Genomic DNA, 21,381 nt, shown 5'->3' with positions numbered 1-21,381 from the left:
TATTTGAGAAAGTGGTGGTGACATTAATAGGCACCTCAGTGAACCAACTCCAGACTGACAGAATACCATCTTATCTTTAATGCTCAGGTAATAAAAATATTTTCACACTCCATCCAGATCAGTTTTCAATTCGGTAAATTTCCCAAAGGAACGGCACTTTTGAAGGTGATTTTTTTTAATGGATGATTTTACTGCCCCAGTAGTAAGTGGTATAAAATTATTTTAGCAATTTCATTAATAATTCTAAAATGTGACTAACAAGCAGAAGAAAAGGGACTAAGTGGAAGACATTCAGTGAGTTAAACAAATCTAAATATGCTACTCTTTTACACTCTATACACTATTTTCTCATTTATCTACTTCAACATACAGATAACATATGGTCTCTTTATCAATTATGTTTCATACCCATCATGTTTCTTCCATCATTGGCTTTCAAATTCTTTGATAGGTTTGCCTCTCTCAAGATCAGAGATGGACAGAGCCATCTCTGGACGGACAGAGACAGCCCCAGCTGGCTAGTAGGGGAGGCACTTATTTCCCCGTCTGTTGCAGTGTTTCTCACATATGCTGATTGAGCCCTTGTTCAACAAGTAATACAGGGAATACAAGTGTTTATTAGAGAACATGCCAAATTTATACCAAATATGAGATTCTATGATTTTATAAGGTGGCCAGTAAAGATAAATTTTCATGGAGACCATTAGCATTCTACTACATTACTTATGTCTCCCTAACTTTCACCCTCTTTGCCCTTGCCTTACAAGTGTTTGAGACAAAAATGGCATTAGGATTAAAACTCCTGACTCCAAGAACAAATACCTGCTGGAAAGCAAGAAGGCATTTGTTATAACTGGACAGTGGTCCCAAGTTCTTTTCCACTTCCCTTTGCATGGAAAAGAGGAAAGGGACTGAGTGGCTCAGAAGTTGGTCCATGCAGACAGCAATGGGAACCCTCATTTATTCCTTCATGAAATATGCATTGAGCACCCACTGTGAAACAGATCATGTGATGCAATGATAAGCAAGGCAGATAAAGCTGCTGCCCTCAGAGCCTTAAGATCCATATAGCTCTATACATGCATCATGCTAGGGACTTGTTTTTTTTTTCAATACTGGCTTCACAAATCATGAAGTTGCTCAAAAAATATGATGGAATCTAGTTAATAATTATCCTCTTGTTATTTTTTGAATGAAAATCTCCCTGATTCATGATTCTCTTTTCTTTATGTAAGAGAGAGATTATATACTTAAAGTCTCACAAATATTCAGCACATATTTGCAGGGATCCAGCTCCAGGAAATTCATTTTGCAAAATGACACTTCTCAGCACAGCACAAGGGTTTACTTATGCTTTGCATAAGGACTGCCAAGAGGAAGCTAATTAATATGCTAAGTGCTCACTCCTATTTATAGACACTGGTCCAAGTTTGGTTTTCGGTTAACATGTACATAGAACTCTGACATATATTTATCCTCTCTTTTCCACTTATAATACCTCTTCAAGCAAAGTTCTAAATTTTTTTGGCTTTACATTTTTATGATATTGGATGCATAAAGGGTACTTATTTCAGCCTTTTGTATATGTTTCTTTGCCTGATCATTGAGGGAGAAGTAAAAACGATTTCAAGTGATATTTCTAACTGATAAAAATCCGCAGGCACAGAACTGACGCTTGTCTTGACTAACATGATGTTTTATACTATCTAAATTTTGCATGTATTGGTTTCTGACCCCTCTATGAGCATTAGCATTGACTTTTGAGAGTTAACGGCAAATGCTGTAGACAATTCAACATCTTCCTTGCACTCAGGCAGTTGCAAACATATCTTTATTAGGAGTTGGGCAAAAAGATCTCTATGTTTCTTAAAACTTTTCCCTTTAAATTATTTCTAGTAGAGTTTGGATTTGCAATCTGCCTCTGACTTGCTAAGGGCTATTTATGATTTATTTCAACCTTTAGCTGGCTCTAGGGGGAAAAATGAAAAAAGTTGAAGCGAAAAGGAGGAGAAGCTTAATCCTTAGTGAAATTCCAGTGGCATGGAACACTCTGACTCTTATGATGGGTGCATTGTTAAATTTTTATACGTTTATTTTTTCTCAAAAATAAAATTAAACTCATTTATCATTTTTAATTAGAGAACAAGTGCCACCATTTTTTAAAGAGAACAAGTTTCAAGCTGTGTCTTTTAATGTAGACTGGTCCTCTGAGACTTCTCTGAAGCACAATGGGGAAATTTTAAGCCCAGTCAAATATTTTTCTTAGGAAATTGGTGATAGGTCATGGTGAGATATGGATGTCATTAAATTTTCATAGAGGTTCCTAACACACCAGAGTCACCATAACATGGATACTGACTATAATATCTCCAAAGAAGCATTTGCTTGTCTGCTGTGTCTCTTAAGGGACCTGTTACAGTCCATCAATGAAATAATCTGCATGTTAAAAGTCCCTAAATATGTATTTACAAGATAGTCAGATCTGTTTTGGTCTATTGGGTTAATAATCCCTGCACTAAGTCTGTATATGTGTACTCACAAGATATACAGATTAGCTTTGGTTCACTGAGTTAATAGTAAGTAGGTCTTTAAAAAGGCACCTAAATAGCCGCATAGTTTGTATTTTAGCAAGTTCAGAAATGCAGTCTATATATTATAAGCTATTTCTTTTAAAGTATGGATGTATTGTTCTTGTTCCGGGGGATGCCAAAAGGTGTGCTTCACTCTAACCTGTAATAGTTTGCCCTTAAAATGTCAGAAGGAAATTGCCATAGCACAAACTATATTGAAGCTCTGAGGCACAGCCCTCCAGGCTGGGGTGGATGCTGTCCTAGATTATGTCATATGTACTCCATCCGCTATCACCGTCCAGGTCCAATCCCCCACTCCCTCTCAGCTGACTTTGCTTCCTTCCTCTCAGTCTCAGCCCAGCAGCTAGAGTAATCCTGTTATGGCCTTCCTATGTTCCAGCAACTTCCCATCTCAGAGTCAAAGCAACTTCCTGTATCACGGTCAAAGCCAAAGGTTCCACAGAATATTCCCTCCTTTCTCTGAATTCACCCCTTCCACTCTCTCATTGGTCTCTTTGCTACTCCTTGTACACCCCAGCATGCTTCTGCTTCAGGTCCTTTGCATCTGCCCTTCCTTCTTTCTGAAAATCTCCTTTCACATGGCTAGATCTCTTATATTCTTTAGTTCTCTTATGAGAGAAGTCTTCCATGACCACTCTGTATAAGACAGCAACATCCTGTCCAATACCACTCTTATTATTTTCCATCAGTACTTCTCACCATTGAAAAGAATATGTCTTTACTTGTTTGTTTATTGTTGACATCCCTCTCCTAGAAGCTCCTTCCACTGGGGCAGGAGCTTCCTAATCCCATGCTTAGATAACTGCTTGGTACATTTTAAGTCTTCATTAAATGTTTATAGTACAAATGAATGAAAGCAGATGAAAAAGGAGTCTTCTTTCTACTTCCTTGATTGCCTGGTTGTGCTCATGTTTAGGTTGAAGAGGAATGCATATCTCTTTCTGAGCTGAAGCCTTCTTGGCCATTAAACCTCACTTTACTGTAATATTCTCTCAGTGGCACAAAACTGGTACTTCCTTAAGGTGCTCATCCATCTTGTTCCTAGAGCTATAGAGTTATAATGAAGTTCCTAGAGGAGCTAGGATCATCTCAGCTGGTCATAGAAACATCAGATCAGTCTGCTGCTAGGTGAAACAGTAAAAGTGCAACACATAGATAGAATTAGCATTTCTAAATCTCTTCACTGAATGAGCCTAATGGTGTCCACCATAGGCTCCAATGATGGCAGTGGACTGACTAGATTTTGCAGTTTGATGCAGCCACAAAGGATGGCCTGTGCCACTCTATGTGTGTGTCACATAACGGTAACAGACTGAGGAGTACTGGGCAGAACCATTATTCTCTCTTGAATCTGGTAAACTTCTCTGGAGGTATTCTCCCATGCTTCCACTCCCACTTTTAACCATGCATGTTGTTCTCAAATGCATCCTTTCTAATGATTGAAAACTGTCATAGCAACTCCTTCCTTATTTGAATTTCACAGGAACATTCTTTATTTCAATCACTCAGAAAGGAGCCTTGGGCAATGGAATCACAGATGACAGCAGATTAATGACTATGATGCTGTGATTAGTTGAGATTACAGGCTACAGAGAGCTTGTCTGAGAATTCACCACTGACATCATCCTGATACTGGCCTCTGCTGGGGATTAATATTGGTCAAAAAAGAGGATGCGGTTCAGTTACAGTAAGCTCCATAGAAATGTAAGGAAATCTGTCTGTATTGTAATATTTCAATGACATGCTGATTCATTTAGAGGGCTTTTACTGTTAACTTGCTTAGCCTAAACAATCTTCCCCTATACCCTCCCCCAGCACACTGACTTATTTTAATAAAGCTTTAAGGTATCCAAATAAAAAGTTGTAGTGCTCTACATAATTCCAGTCCCCAAACCCAAAGTATTCCTTAACTAAAAGGAAAACATAAGAATCTTGAATTATTTGGATAAGTCATTCAATTTTATAATTTATTTTACATGAATAGACAAAGCAATGGATATTGTAATGCATGCCAGTGCTTGAGTAGATTTAGAAAATAAAACTTTTCAATCAACTTAATAAAGAGGAGATAAAAATTTAACATGAACAACACAAGAATGACAAAACCATCTACTCAGTTACCAGTTCTCATTTCACATCCTTCTAAATGTTGGCTGCAAAGAAATAATGATTTCTGTAATCCCCGGGAATGACTTTTGTGGGGAGAGGATTTCAAACAAACATCCATTTGCTTTAGATGAGCTTCCTTATTTGATTTCAGATCCTCCTAAGGGAAGAGATTTCAGGATTTCCTGGTTGTAAAGTGGAAGAGAACACTTGGCTGAACTTGTATGACATCACCTGAAGCATTAAAAGGGCAGGTGAGCATGGGTTTTCTGCCTGTTTACCAAAGCTTCTTTACTTCCTCAATCTATTTTATTTTTAAATGTCAGAGTAGTCTGAAACCTTTCAAAGATATTCAGGCTGCAGAAGCAGAGGAAATATTAGGATATATTCTTTAACTTTTGTGAGAGCTTTTAAATAATTAATGGATGGACTTTTTGAATTGTTATATATCACAGTACAGATATTCTAACATCAAACCGTGTGAAGAATAAATATAGTTTAACAACAAAGGGCATGAGGCCATCTCTATTTCTAGGAAGTCTGTGAAAGGGCTCTTTAGAGTATATACCAGAGGCACAAAGAGAATATTGCATTTCCAAAGAATACAATATAATAAAATTTAGTTTATCAATGAAAATTAGAATATTATACAACAAATGAAAATAGTAAACACAATCTTTGTTTTAAATATATTTTTCAAACTCTACTTGGAAATCCACATATATTATAGAACAGATTTTAAAAATGTAGCTGTTGCAATATTATTTATTCAAAAGTAACAAAATGAGAGCAAATTATATTTAAGCTTATACTATAAAAATATTTTCCAATATTCTTAAAACACTAGAGCCACATAGCTAAAACGAATAGCATTTGAAAGATCTTACATTAGATATGTAATAGACAAGACATTTCTCACTGTAATAAATTAATTTCTTTGTTATACAAAACCCCTCAACCATAACTTCATGAAGAAATGTGAAGTGGTGTGAAAATGATCTTACCTCATATTCAAAGTCTTCTGTTCTGTCTGCATCAGCAGGCAAGCTGGAAATATACTCGTTGCCCTCATAAAATTCATGCTCCATTGGATGCAGAGAATGGCAGCTATGGGGAATGTAGCAATATGATAGGAATAGATTAAAAGGGTTGTTTTCAAGATTAAAACTGATTTTAGAATTTCACTTGAGTTTGCTCTGCTTTGGAATGAGACCTGTAGCGATCTAGTCTTTAAACAAACTACAGCTCAGGAAAAGCAATCGCTTTTTCTTTCTCCCTCTACGTGAAGTCCACCAATTTGCAATTTCTGAGAGAATGCTAGGAATAAGGGCCTGTGGTCAGAGTTGTATTCTGTGGAAAGACTGATGTGAAATCTCTGACAGTCCATGGTGCTTTATTGATACTTTCTGGCCTGCTTCCATTCCACTGAATATGACAAGCTCCACATGTGGGTGTGTGGCATTTGAGATTGCAGTCTACTCAAAGAGGGGCATTTTGTCATAAAGCACTATCAATTTCATAATCCACAGCTGCAAACTATTTTTTGAAAACCATTTTCAAAAGCACATATTTTTTCAGACTCTAAAATGTGCTCACATTGTCCTCTCCTCTCTTTCTTAAGATCCCCCTTTCTCACTCTCCCTCATAATGCACAATTTCCCCTCTTTGATCAAGGACATATGCACAAATATTAAAGAACATTCATGGCGATCAATCAGTGGAAACTCCTATAAGCCGCAAGGTTTCAAAATACCTTTAGAAAATTCTCAGTGACAGAGAGAGCAGATTACATTAAGGAAATGAGAGGATATGGCTTTTATGTATTTCAACTTTTAGGAAAGTTTTAAATAGTTTGTAAACACATTATGCAATTTAGTATGTTCTGATATAAAGACTACACATCATACTATATGAAGACTGAGCATAGTTTAACAGCAAAGAGCATAAGACCTTTTCTATTTCTAAAAGACACTGAAAAAGCCTAAATACAATTGACAAGTTGGTTGCAGATGAGACCTCTAACTCCTGCCAGTGTGGACCTTTTTGAAAAATTAGAGATAGCAGTATCAATTAGTTCCCTTCTCCCTTGCTGAAAGGCAAGAGACCCATCATCATGCCCTCATACTATGGTCAGCCTAAATATTCTACCAGCCTCTCCTCACTGCTATCTATGGCTCTCACCTCCACACAGGTCTAACTAGTGTAGGCCAAAATGGTAAAAGTAATACAGGCAGCACCTTGCCTTGTGTCTACCAGATAAATCTCCTTGCTTATAGCTGGACTGGGTCCGCATGACCCTTTTGGGCTGTTGGAACATCGAAGCCTGCTGCTTTGGACATCTGATGTGTTTCCTTTGTCTTTCAGATAGTAAGAAGGGAGCCCTGCTGTGAGGAACAGTTTATTCATTCAACATTTATTCAGTGGCTACCAGATGCCAGGCCAAGTGCTGGAAATATGTTGGTGTACAAAATCCAATTCTGCCCTATTAATTGGGGAAAGCTGCAAAGTGGGACTTTTAATACAGTGCAATAATTAAGGGAAAAATACAGGAGCCTTGGGAGCACATGGTAGGGGTGGACCCACTGCAGCCCTAGGAAGTTTTCTAGAGGAGGTTGTCTCTAAGCTAAGCTCTGCAGGACCTAGGAAGAGCAGCAAGAAGCACTGGCTAAGCGGGTAGGCATTGGGGTCAGACCTCTTAGGCCTAGAAGCCTGGCCCTGTCACTTTTTTGCGGTGTGATCTTGGCCATGTTACTTAATATCTGTTTCCTCATCTTAGACATAGAATGTTGATAATATAATATACTCCCTTCTAAGATTATTGTGAGAACTAAATGAGTCAATAAATGCAAAACATTTGGAATAATACTGAAAGCATGTTAAGTTAGCTCATACAAGCTAGCTATTATTATTCATTCAAGGAAGTATTTATTGGATGGCTACTATGTTTTAGGCTGTATTAATCAATATTATATATTTGTTTCCTTGCTTTTTGTTCAACTCCCCCTGTAGAATATAAACTCTGGAAGGCAGTGACTTTATTTTTGTTCGTAGTTTTATGCCCAGCGTCTAGTTCCAATGCCTGACACATCCAATTTGTGTCTGATACAAAGGGCTATTTAAAATGTAATGGATGAATGAATAAAGAGATACCCAAGACAAACAGATCCCCTGCCTTCCTGGAACTTGAAGTCTCAAGGAGTGTTTTCAAAACTTGGCTGCACATTCGGATTGCCTAGGGAGACTTTTGAAAATTTCCGACGCCTAAGCCTTACTCTAAGTATTCTCATTTAATTGGCCTAAGGGGTGATTCAAGTACTTATACAGCCTCTAAAAGTTCCCAGGTGATTCTATTGTACATCTGTGACCCACTGAAACAGGCTTATGGGAGCCAGCCATCAAAGGGCAGGAAAGTGACATGACTCAGATCTATGTTTTACAAAGCAGAGAGCAGATCGGAGTAGGTGATGAAAATGCAGGCTAAGGAGACTATTGCTCTTACAAACTCTCAGTGTTTGAATATTTGCTAGAAAGCTCACAGAACACGGTGAATTGGGCAAGCATACTTCTAAAACTGTTCAAGTAGGATTATTTGAATAAAATCTCTCTGACTTCCTTTAAATTAGGCAAAAATCAGGAGGAAGTATTCCTTGAATAGATCTTTATTTGATAGCACTATACTTACTCTCTGACAGCCAAGATCCTTTGTTTATATTTCAATATATTGGGTAATTGCTTTCTTCAGAGAATTGCACTTTAATTAAATCAATTTCCTAGCTTCTCTTTAAAGAAGAGAAATGCAAGGAAGAGAGAGAGGTGGCCCACAGAGGAGAATGTGGTGCCAAGATGCCACTTCCACATGAGTCTTAATAAGGTTTTTGGCAGCTTTGGTGAGAAAAGTGATTTCTCTGACCAGTGTTCATGAGTAGCATGAGACTTTTGACAGCTAGTAATATGAAGATGAACTAATCAGAGCCAGAATTTTTCATAGCACCTAGCAAGTATGATTACCCAGGTGGAGCAACCATGTGGGTCAGGGAGAGTAGCTAGCAGGGAACACTGAGAACTAATTGCACATATCAAAACAGGCGAGACATTTTCCAAACAGCTGGGAAGCCTGTCTCCATAACTGTCAACCTGCTAGTGGAACTGCTTCTTTCCAACATCTGCTTTACGTGACAAATGGAAACAAACAGGGCTTTGGAAGAAATGACATAAAAATACCTGTCTGAGAGCAGGAATGGACAGATGTCTGGCACTGGAGGGGTAGGTGGCCGAAGCTTGGCCAGAGCCATGATGTGTTCGAAGGTGATGTCCGTCTGAGTGCTGGCATTCATGAGCTGCACTTCTGGAGCCATCCCATAGGCTGGTCTACTAAGAGGTGTTCGCCTTAACACCTGCACCACAATGGGCTCCTTGGCATTGCGAAAAGCTTCCACTGCCTCTTCATGGGTGGCCTTCGAAAGATCCTTCCCATTGACCTACAGACATATAAGGACATTGTTCATCTCAGAGGAAAGATCAGAGAGGCTGTCGTGATAGATTAATAAAAGAAAGGTTTCAACCAGCCCTGATATGAATTTTGTAATGGAATATTTAATCAGATATTAATATCTAGTGAAGTCTTTACCAACATGATGAAGTACCTGAGATTAAAACAACAATTACTTCTGTATCTTTATAAAGTATCTGGAGTTGGTTAACTAGTAAAACAGCAGAACTATTAGTAAAGATTTAAAAATTTAAGTAACACATCTGCTTCAGAAAAGGGTCACCGAAGTCTTCAGATAGATAGAAATGTTAAGTATATCCTACTTTTTCATGATCTATCAATCTCTCGGTGAGATTTTCAATATTTAATCAAGGTCTTACTTGCCTAAAATCTAATTTTTTAAGATATTGTCAAATTTCCTCCATATTCATAATGTTTTAATCCAAGACCATGTTATTGCCCATGTGCATTTTATCCTAAATCCTCACTGTTTGAAGTGTGGTCTGTGAACCAGCAGCATCAGCATCACATGAAATATGATTAGAAATACAGAATTCCTGGCACTACCCTGGACCTACTGAATCAGAATTGGCATACTCACAAGATTCCGGCTTTATATTTATATTCACGGAAAGAAGCAATGCTCTAAAATTCCTCTGAATGGGTATGTTATGTCCCTCTGGATACTCACTTGTTTTAATTTATACCAATTCATGACTCTCCAAGGTAGCCCCGGACATTACAGAGAAAGAGGTGAAGTCTCCCTTTGTCCTCAGTCATTGCTTCTCAACAGGGGCAGAAACCATTGGCATTTGGGAGAGAAAAGTTATTCTTTTTGTGGGACTCTCCTATACCAGCTACCCAAGGGCCAGAAATGTTTCCCAACCTCTGTGGCTCCCAAAACACCTACACACTTTCCCTAACAACCTTGTGGGAGGCAAAACAGACCACTTTCAAATAGTTGTCAATTTATTCCCCTAAAATGAGTCCTGATAACACAGCCTTTTAGCGGAAGTTGTGTTTTAATAAAGGACTCTAGAATCCTGAAACAGCTTTATGACTCTTGCCCCAGATGAATCAATAATGCTGGTTTTTGCAGATATGAAGAGCTATCTGGTGGCACAATACTGTGCCCAATATCCCTGAAATTATACCATTTCTAGACAGCTAACTAAGCCACCCGCCTGTTGGTGAGGCACTGATTAACTGTTACGCACCAGCAAACCCTTGGAGATCCCTGGGTGCCTAAAAAAGAAGCAAACAAGTCACTGAGTTGCAGCTGTAGAGAAACTGCTGACATTCAAATGAGCACATTCTCTCTCCCTGAGTAGACAAGGAATATGTGTGTGCTCAGAGCAAGTGTGGGGCGTTTTGGGGTAAACGATACAATGCCAGGTAGAAATCATCACATCATGTAGAGTCAGGCTTAATGACCTGGAGGAGCTAATTTACTCAATGGACCCTGAAAGAGTTAATGTGCCTTCAAAAAATGAGCAATTAAGCTTCTTCACCAGCAAAATATGTCCCAATTCAGTTCTTTCTCTTGAATCACTAGTAGGAAACCCAAGGTGGAGATTTGACTGGGTGTTTACCAGTGTGAACGCATTCACTAATCTATGCATTCTCTGTGTGATTCTTTTTTCCATGAACTAAACTTGAAAAATTATCCCTGAGTTTTCATTGATACACCTTGGAATATCTGACTTGGGGCACATGAGTGTATGTGGACATGAGACACCTATGGACATGATCACACCCATTCCTTTAGCTTCTGCTGTATGACAGGTGCTCAGGCCGGGGCCACTACTGTCTCCCCTGAGGACATGTAGACAGCAGATGATATAAGAAATCCCAGAATGAAAAAGCACAACATAAAATCTAGCCCCTTTCATTGAATAATATCATCCCCTATGTTTCATATTGTGGTCAGTATTTATACATTCCAGATTGTGGAAGATAATCAAGTGGTAGGTAAGACTGCTCTGTGAGAATTGATGCAGTAGGTAAAAATTGCTCTTTTGTCCTCAGCCTTCCTGCTTCACGATGTACCCTCAGTTTAGTGAAGATCTGTTCCTGCAGGATCCCACACCCTTCCCTCTCTGAAAAGAAATCTCGGTCACACAGTCTGTTATCAACTATTTATTTATTTATTTTTATTTTTTATTTTTTGAGATGGAGTCTCACTCTGTTGCCCAGGCTGGAGTACTGTGGTGTGATCTCAGCTCACCATAACCTCCGCCTCCCAGGTTCAATGATTCTCCTGCCTCAGCCTCCCAACTAGCTGGGATTACAGGCTCATGCCACCATGCCAGGCTAATTTTTGTATTTTCAGTAGAGACAGCGTTCCACTATGTTGGCCAGGATGGTCTCTAACTCCTGACCTCGTGATCTACCCTCCTCAGCCTCCCAAAGTGCTGGGATTGCAGGCATGAGCCACCACTCCTGGCCTTATCAACTATTTAATATATCTACTGGAACTGGGTCAACATGTTATCTTTTCCTATAAGCCTTGCATCAAGAGGAATCCCTGATAGTGGTAGGATGAAATAAGACCACTTTTTTGAGACAACTTTATGCAATATCTGAACGTAAAGCGAAAAATTCATGACCAGGGTTTCTTCCAGTCATACATTAAATTCTACTAATGCACAAAGTGTGTCAATAGGTAGTAGACAGATAAATGCCATTCATCTATTTTGTCCCCAAGACAAGACAAGGCTCATTTTTCCTCAGCCTTACATGTTAATCTAGTCCTGGTGTTCAGAATGTTTGTTTGCTTTAGTGATCTTTGAAGCAACAAAGATTTTTAAAAAGTGAGATTCCTACTGATAATGATTATTTATCTGTGTTACAATAATCTAAGTAGGATTGTTTTCGCAAAATCCAGAAGAGGATAGTTTTTTTGAGGATATATAAAAATTATTGAAAAATATTTTAGGCTGTGAAATCATTATTGTAGTGCTTAGTATATGCAAACAATATTAGTGTTCATATGTCAAGATCAATGGCTATTTATTATATGACCTATATATTCATTTATTTATCATGAAATTTATATGCAAATTTCATTATTTTCTCTAAGAACGATCAAATACAATCTTTAAAAAAGGACAGTCAATGTAATCTCAAGATCTTACTTCCCTATTGGGGAATGCTCTTTTCTTCCAGTTATCATGCAGCTGACCTCTATTTTCATAAGCTATTTAATATCTCTCAAAGTAAAGAAGTCTATGACCTTTAAATGCTCTACTGCTACACATGATCCCTTAGAAAATGCAAGCATTGATGATACTAAACACATTTTTTTTCACTTCACTTGAAGTTCATCAACATACCGTTAGCCCATCAAAAGGTCACCATTTTATATATTATGCCTTTCACAAGAAAAGAAAAGAAAAGAAAAGAAAAGAAAAGAAAAGAAAAGAAAAGAAAAGAATAGCTTAATTGGGATTTTCTGGCAATTGCTCTGCTCAGTTATCATCAGTTGCAGCTAGAGAGAAGAATTATATGGGAAGAATATCTACAGTTAATCCTCTAGGAGAAGTTTGTTAACAACAGCAAAACTTCCTTTTTTTTTCAAGTGATTAGTTTTTAAACCAATAACAGATATTTGGTGTTTCATATTGCCATATCCTTACTTATTATTCTATTTCTTTACCACTATATTCTCTCCCTCCATCCCGCCTTCCCTTTTCTCCTCTTCCCTCTTACTCCTTTGTCTCAATCTTAAATTTAGTCTTGTACGGATGACATATAGTTTTTCATTGTTTTGTGAGATGAGACTAAAGATGAAGAAGCCATCTATTAAAGGAGTCCTATTTAAAATAGGCAGTTAAGGGTAGATACCCAATATTTCTGGGTGTCCAGTAAAAGGTGGGAAGATCTTTTGCTAAAGGAATACAGATGAGTTGATTTTCAGGAGAAAATATGAATATGGTTAGGAGCAAAACCGAGGGAAGAGGGTGCAAGGTAACTTGCTTACTGAAAAAAATACCCATGTGTTATGGGGTTTGAGTTTGCATGCAGAAGGATTTTAAGAAAGAGCAATTTGATTTAAGCATACCATAGTAAAAGAGCCTTTTTCCAAAAGGGTTGTTAAATCGAATGATTGAGAGGATAGGGTGTCATGACAAACAGGAGTAGTATATGCAATAATTTCCTCTATTGCCATAACTTCTGGCATTTTGATAGCTGTGGCCCAGACTGATTTGGTTCCATTGTAACCGGGCAACTAGCGTACAACTGAAAAGATTCCTGCGATTGATATTTGATAAGAGGCTAGTAATCCCAGGGTGGGAAGATTGGATTCTGAAATGATGATTAAGCCACCGGAATTGACATAAGTGAAAAAGCAGACACATTATGCCAGAAGAGGTTATCAGAATTGGCAACAGCAAAAAAAGAGGAAAGGATGATGCCAATGAGAGAAATTCTAGGATAAATAGTGACATGTGGTTGTCCCGAAACAAACTAAATGTAGGATTAGAAAAAAAGTGGAGAGAGTAGTCTCAATCATTCTTAATCATATGAAACTCGAAGCAGTTATAAGATATATATTCAAATGAATTAACAAGTAAACAGATGATAGGAAACTACAAGAAAAATTGATCATAGGAAACCATTTTCTGAGAAAGTCTTCACCTCATCCCTGCACTTATCAATTCAGATCAGCACAGACAAATATCCTTAAAGATTATATATTCAAGTGATGGCTTGTAATAAACACATGTAAATTTGATACAAAAATAATTATCCTGTTTCTAAAAAGTTATTATTTCCCATTATATTGATAGCATAATCTTAAGTGGATAAAGAAAACGCAATCACTTTTCAGTGATCAATGTAAAAGATGTGCGAATACATTTCTTGTGGCAGATGGGCTAATTAATCCATAAGCAACTTGCGAATGTTAAGTAAAGAAGAGGGCTTTTCATATGTAAACCATATCATAGTAATGTTTGATGAAGCTTCTGTTTAATGAATAATCTACCCTTTTGGATATACTGCAAAATCTGGGCCACTCTTCAATAACTTCCCGAGAGTGCCTAGTGGATTTGAGCTGTTTCCCTTTGATTATTCCTCCAAATCCAACCACGTGCAAAATTTTCTTGGATATCAGAAAACAAACAGCCTTTTTTGATTTTCTTTTGAAGTGCTAACAAGTGCATGAATAACTCAGTCGCTCTGGTGAGAAAACATTTCTAGAGTCAGCTGTTTGAGAATGATGAGGGTTTCCAAACCTCCATGCTTCTTATGAGAAATAAGGGCTTCTAAGCATCTGTGGCTTTCAAGGGAGAATAAATTTAAGAATGCGCCATAAAAGAAGCATAGAATTCCAAGGATTATGGACAATTGATATAACCGAATTTGAAATTGAGGGTAAGTATAAAATACTTGCGTATTATAATTCTGGTTGGACATGATCGTGTACCTAGTTAGTCTACAAGATCTCCCACCCTCACTAGTAACTGTGGAATTAATTTTGACTGAAGTCCCTAAGTGAAGCAGAGTAAATTCTCTATTCGATAATTAGGGAGGTGTTGCCAAAGCACAATCTAGTAACATTTTACAGAAGGAAGAAACAATATTTAAATTGCTGCTAAAATGTTTGGTAGAGAAGGAATTTCAGATAATCTGAACCCTATATTCATCAAAACACTTGTCATATACAATCTTCAAATTGATTTTAAGAAATTTCAGCTCACTGTTTTTTTTTTTTTTTTTCCAAAACTTCGGTATGATTGACTCTATTTGAACATTGTTATATTAATGGAATATAGCAAAGTGTAAAACATTTATAATAAAAAGAAGTCACATAATAGGAATCTGCAAAATTGTATGAAGGAAACCTGACTAACATTAACTTCGACCTTTAAAAAAAGGTTATCAACGAACGAAACAAACAGCGATATGTAGGTTTGTGTTCTTCGTATAATTTCAGAACCTAAGTACATAGGAAATGTTAGATTGCATCAACCCCGAAGTCCACTTAGTCCAGTGTTCTGCTTTGGACAGTCCTATAATTGGATTTTTGGAAGAGAATATGGTGATTATTCCATGTGACACAATGAGCAGACTTATCCTAAAGTGATCCTGGGGCTTCTTCTGCTTGTCTATCTGGACAGTGAGAGACTGGGAGCTTCATTTCCCTGGGTATGGGGTGTTGCAGCTTCCCTTAGCTCCAAAATCCCCAGGGACTTTGCCAGGCAGCTGGCTTTCTCAGACAAATGAAAATAAGTGATACCTAACCCAGGCAGCCTGAATCTCCAGTAGTCTGTTCCCTTACTGACAGTGTTCCCCAGAAGAGACAGCAACAATAGGGTGGGATCCCTCTGTTGAAATACAGATCCACCGCATGCCCACACTTTCTGGTCCCTTGCTTGACTGTGTCTTGCTGATTCCTGACTTGTGTGTTTCCTTAATAAAAACTGTTGCCTAACCTATAACTTGTGACATTTTGGGATTTGCCTCTACCAATCTGATTTAACATAGCACCCATTTGCAACCTAAGATAATTGAACGCATTGAAAATGCTTACGTATATAACAGTGTTGAATTGAGGACTCCCAGCACCCCAATGAGCTATTTTAAAAGCCTATTATTACATTTAGTTAATAGATTGTGACACTGAGGTCACAACAATAGTCTAGTATGTTGTTTCTGATCCCTTCTACAGAGCACTTTGATGGTAAGGCATTCTCAAATGCAAGCAAGACTCATTTTTATTTTTCATATGAAGAGGTTATGGATCCATTATTTGTGAGCTTATCCAAACTGTACCTGAACCAATGAATAATTTTGGTTATAGGTAATCTTGAGGATGTATCTGTCACAATTGCTTTTTCCTTTCATTATCTTTTCCTTGTTTTGTATTTTCTCTTCCTTTCCTTGTTCCCACTGTCACACTTCTCTTTTAAGCTTTCCCATCAAAGCATTTAACACCTTTGAAGAGTGTATATTTATATGAATTTTTCCTATAATTAAGAAATGTGTTATGATATGTTCCGATTCTTACTGAGGAAAACAAACTAAAATGCACACAACATAGTTTTATAAATAAGTTTATTTCCCCTCACCTTAATGAAAGAAATGGAAGTCTCTGCTTTTTGGCACATGAGTTGGTTGTCTTTGGTTTGTCTTTCAGATCCACAATCTGCTGTTTGTACCCAGCTCTGTGTCTTGGCACCCCTGCCTCACCCAGGATCTCTACTGTTTTTTTGTTTGGTTAAGTCAATGGTTAGAGAGTATTACAGGTCTTTAGCCAGTCCCCAAGACTCTACCTCCTGCTTGGCTCTGCTCACAATCCTGACTCACCTTCCCTCTCCAGGTCTATAGGTAGTAAGAACGTCTCTCTCTCTCTCTTTCTATTCCCTAGGTTCTTTATGTTAACTCTGCTCATGCGTTTGTAAGTTGTTCCATCATTAAACTTTCTTCAATTAAATGCTTTGATTATGCTATTTGTTTTCTTCTGGGACCCTTACTGATATAGCTAAGCATGAAACTCTTCTGACTTTAACAAAAATGTGGCAAGAGCTAAAATTCATTATCTTTGCAAATTAACTTTACTATCAAAAGTAGTTGCATCTAAAATGCGATTATGAGTTTGTCAGATTTAGCAAATTTACACATTTTTAAAGGAGATTTAAAATATAACTTTTACTGAGATCATAGAATAAGTTTAAAGTATTTATATAGTTGTTTGATGTGTACAGTTATTTTGTACAATATCCCTGCTATGATTTGAATGTGTCCCTCAAAGTTCACATGTTAGAAACTTAATCCCCAATGCAACAGTGTTGAGACATGAAAACGTTAAGAGGTGATTAGTTTATAAGAGCTCTGCACTCATGGATGGATTAATGCTATTGTCACATGAGTGGGTTCCTGATAAAACAATGTGTTTGCTCTCCTTCCCATCCCTTTTCCTCTCTGGCATTCTCTCTTGCCATGTGGTGCCTTCCACCATGTTATGACACAGAAAGAAGGCCTTTGCCAGATGCTGGCACCTTGATATTGAACTTAACACCCTCAAGAACTGTGAGAAAGACATTTTTAAAAATTATAAATTGCCCAGCCTGTGGTATTCTGTTATAGCAGCAGAAAGCAAACTATGACAATCCCTCCATTTGGGTTTGTCTAATGTTTGTCTTGATTAGACTCAGGTTATATATTTATGTATTTTGAGCAGGAATGTCCAGAAGTGGTGGTGTGTCCTTTTCAGCCTATCTTATCAGGAGGCATGTAATGTTTATTTGTCTGTTATTGGTGATGTTAACATTTATGACTTGATAAGAGAGAGAGAGAGAGAGACAGAGAGAGAGAGAGAGAGAGAAAGAGATTGAGAATCTAAAGCAAATGTAAAGTGTTAATTAATGTTAAAATTTGGGGAGCCTAGGTGGATGATATTTGAGAATTTTTACACTATTCTTGGAACTTAAAATTATTATTTTTATTCTTATAATTTTTTGATGTCTGAAACTGAAAAAATAAAATGTTTCAACATATTGTTATATTTATTATTAGTTAAAAATAGATTCATGCTGTAATCATTTAGAGTTCACAAATAATTATAAGGAATTGATAGATGAACAGCTTCCTGTAGAGTTTGTTTCTGTTGCATATCTCTAGAAAAACAAATTCCTACTCTGCTATGAATGTCTTTTTTTCTCTGTGTGCACATGCACACACACACACATATCCCTACAAGCAAAAAACACAGATCTGTGTCACCAACTTTATCTTTGTCATAACAATTCATCTACTGAATATCACCTGACATCCTGCTCTCCAAGCTGAGTTATTTAAAAAGATAGATGGCTGCCTCCTGGCTAATTGTGGGAGTTCTTTCATTACCACAAAAAGACTTTTTATATCTCGAGTGACTCTATACACAGTGAAAAATGACTCAAATCTTTGGAGAAGATCCCACTGATGAAATGGTTGGATAACAACTACTTACTGACCTTTTACTTCCTAACATAATACTAAACTGATGTAGGTGATTATTAATAAACCTATTCACTGAGTTCTGACATATCAGATCCAAGTATTTAAAACATAACAAGGAATTCAGATGTAGACAAAATTTTCTGTAACAGGTCTAAGGATATAAAGGCATAAGGCATATATACAGTAAACACTTGAAATAAACTCAAATTATTTCATTGGGAAAAAAATGTCATTATCATTAAACAACTCAGGTTTCTTAAAAAAAATCCTGCAAACAACATCAACAACTGAGGATTTGGACAGAGCTATTCATCTTTCATATCCATTGAACAAGAGGAAATGTGCTGTTAGCCCTTGGACAAGATCTTTTTTGTCTCATCTTTGTGATGAGAGCATAAAAGGATGTAGAAATCAACCTTGCAGCTTAGCCATACTAGCATGAGCTAGAAAATACCTATTTGTTAAATAAAAGAAGTAAATTGTACCACATAAAGGAATAGGAGACAGTGAATTATTTACAACAGGGCGTCTGTCATAACAAGAAAGAAGATGGTAAAGTATCTTCACCAGAGGTTCATTGTACCCTATCTGAGAGCAACATAACACTTCACTATTTAAACGCTTCTGTACAAAACGCACTGAATCATAAGAAACTGGCAATTGTGTTTAGTACTGTAGTTTCAGGGCCTAAAAATGTGCTTGGCACATACTTGAAAATAATTATGTATTAAATACTCTTTCATATATTTCTTTATTAAGAACCATGTTTAAACAAATATGATTGCACTTGTCACTAAAATCACCTGTGTTCACAATGCAAACTGCATTACATTCACTTCCCAGCTCCATTCTGTAGCCCAGTTGTCCACATTATTCCTCTGACTTAAATGTATTATACAAATGATTTCTGAGTGGCAAGCAAAGGTCAGGGCTGCTCTGCTCTTAAACCCCTCAATGCCCTGTCATTCATTGTTGTAGCAGAAAAGAGCATCAGTGTGGGAATCACTCAGAACTGGGCCTAAACACAGTTTTGGGGACTAGCTGTGTGACTTTGAGTAAGTTACTGAAACTCTCTGAGCCTCTACTTCTTCATGTGGAAAAGGGGATAATAACATCCACTCAGAGTTGCAGATAGGATCAAATAAAAACAAAGCTAGGGCAGCCGGCACAGTGCTACGATGGTGATCCATAACACTTCCTTCCCTCCCTCCTTCCTTCCTGGGTAACTCTTGAGTGACAGAGATGAGGCTACTCTCTGGGGATACACATTACATTCCTGGCAATGACAGTGACAGTAATAGTAGTTCTCACTGAGTGAGCACTCACAGAGTACCAGGAGCTGAGCCAAGCCCTTGGCCTATATTATCTCAATCACATCCAAGAACAGTCATGGGAGGTAAGTATTTTATCCCCAATTGAAAGTTGTGGAAGCTGAGTGTAAATGAGTGTAACAGGCTGAGCAAGGAAAGGCACCTGCTGTCACAATCTGGGAAAACAACATATACATCTATAATTGTAACCAAATCATAAAAGCTGAAAGGAAGGTATTAACAGCTCTGCAAGAGCACAGACGGCTAACTATGCCTTGGCTATTGGGATATGACTCCAGGACTTTGACGTTTGAGGTGGGTCTGATGAGAGGAAGAACTTTATAAACTGCACAGATGGGAGAAAGGAGAGGAACCCCAGGGTTGAGGCATGAAAGAGTAAGTCCTCTGGGGACCGTGAGATGTCTGGGGGTGACTGAGTCCTGGGGAAGAGGTTGTAGAGAAAGACAGCTTTAACGTAGATCCTAACGTCTTCCATGGGTCGTGGTAAAGGATTTTTAAAAAATACCTTTCATCTGAAAAGTAGTGTGGCCTCATTTAGGTTTAGGGGTATAAAACTTGGAAGGCTGTGGTGAGACATAACTGAATGGAGGCAGGGAAACCATTTAGGAAATTAGTGGGAAAAATGATGGGTACTTGGGTCAAGACAGGGACAGTGTGGATAGTCCAATAGGGGGAGGATGAAGAGAGCTATAAAATGATATCCTGATGCTGCCATTCACATGGATTTCACTGGGCCCCACGGATTCAGACCGGCAGATTTTCTATAACAGCCTAGCCTCGGTATCTATTCCCATCAATTAATCCACACTGTGCAGAAATACAAGCTGTAGAGGTTGAATTTTAAGTATATAAAGGCATTCCAAGTAGATGTTGCCCATCCCTTGGAGACTTACATTTTCAGAGGTTATTTTAGAAATCAAAATTCACTTCTTCCAATATTCTGAAACTCAGCTTTTCTAGTTACTACCCACCTAGCCATTTGGGTAACTGTTCCACCATGAACACATTCAATCTCTCTGTCTCTGTTTCTCTTTCTCTTTTTTGCACACACACACACACGCACAAACACACACTTATACTTTCTAAGGTCCTCCACCTGCATCATTATACCTTTGTGTAGGATATAAACATAGAAAGGTATGTTACCAAAGAGAATATATAGAAGTTGTGCAACATGGACATTAACATAAGAAAGTAGAACTTGCATGACATACAACTGTCCCTTTCAATACCAGCATTTTTAACTTAGTGCCTATGCAATGAATGGTATTTCACATCAGTTTGAAAGGACAGGACAAAATTTGAACAAGCAACCAGTTTCCTAGGAGAAGGAGGAGGCTTAAATCACTTTCAACAATCAATTCTGCCATTTGAATGCAGCTTGACATTTGTTGAGTTCAGTCGATGACATGAAATCACAGTAGAAAGGCCCAGCCCTAAGGGAAATTCACAAGCGTCTACATCTGCAAGTAAAACCACCTGAACTTGGTGCCCATAACCTTCCCAACACCACGCCCTTAACTTTCTCAAATTCATGGATTTAGAAAAGAAATATTTTGTTCTATACTAATGAAACGTAGATTGCTGCCTAAGGCACAAAAAACAAATAAAGTAAGTGCACTTAAAATAGCAACTGATACTATTTTCTGTAGAATAGTTGGAATTTGCCCCAGTAATTTCATTGACATGGTCGACTCTAAGTGCACCTTGAAATAGATAATAATAACAACAACAGTAACAAAAATTTGTCGAGTGCTTACTATTTTTGTCACTCATGCTGCTTTGTACTATCTGCCACTAGAGGTGCAGAAATTATTATATTCATCCTATAGATTAAAAAACTAAATAAGTTAAGCAACTTGCTGAAGATGACACTATGTGAAAAAATACCCAGGATTTTTCTATACATTCATAT

At 37.6% G+C, this 21,381-nt stretch overlaps 1 protein-coding gene across 2 annotated transcripts in view; it reads right to left on the bottom strand.

Moving 5' to 3' along the window:
- Positions 1-21,381, bottom strand: part of PDZRN4 (PDZ domain containing ring finger 4) — a 390,048-nt gene that overhangs the window by 60,722 nt on the left and 307,945 nt on the right. For both annotated transcript variants that reach the window (XM_055248206.2, XM_055248207.2), the window contains 2 exons: positions 8,919-9,175; positions 5,702-5,804 (listed from right to left, as the gene is read on the bottom strand). In XM_055248206.2, coding sequence (XP_055104181.2) covers positions 5,702-5,804; positions 8,919-9,175 — 360 coding nt within the window. The remainder of the gene's footprint in view (positions 1-5,701; positions 5,805-8,918; positions 9,176-21,381) is intronic.

This window comes from Symphalangus syndactylus, chromosome 17 (assembly GCF_028878055.3).
Source record: "Symphalangus syndactylus isolate Jambi chromosome 17, NHGRI_mSymSyn1-v2.1_pri, whole genome shotgun sequence".
Taxonomy (NCBI): Eukaryota; Metazoa; Chordata; class Mammalia; order Primates; family Hylobatidae; genus Symphalangus; species Symphalangus syndactylus.
The sequence above is the reverse complement of the archived record's forward strand: the minus strand, read 5'-3'. Positions and strand labels throughout refer to the sequence as shown.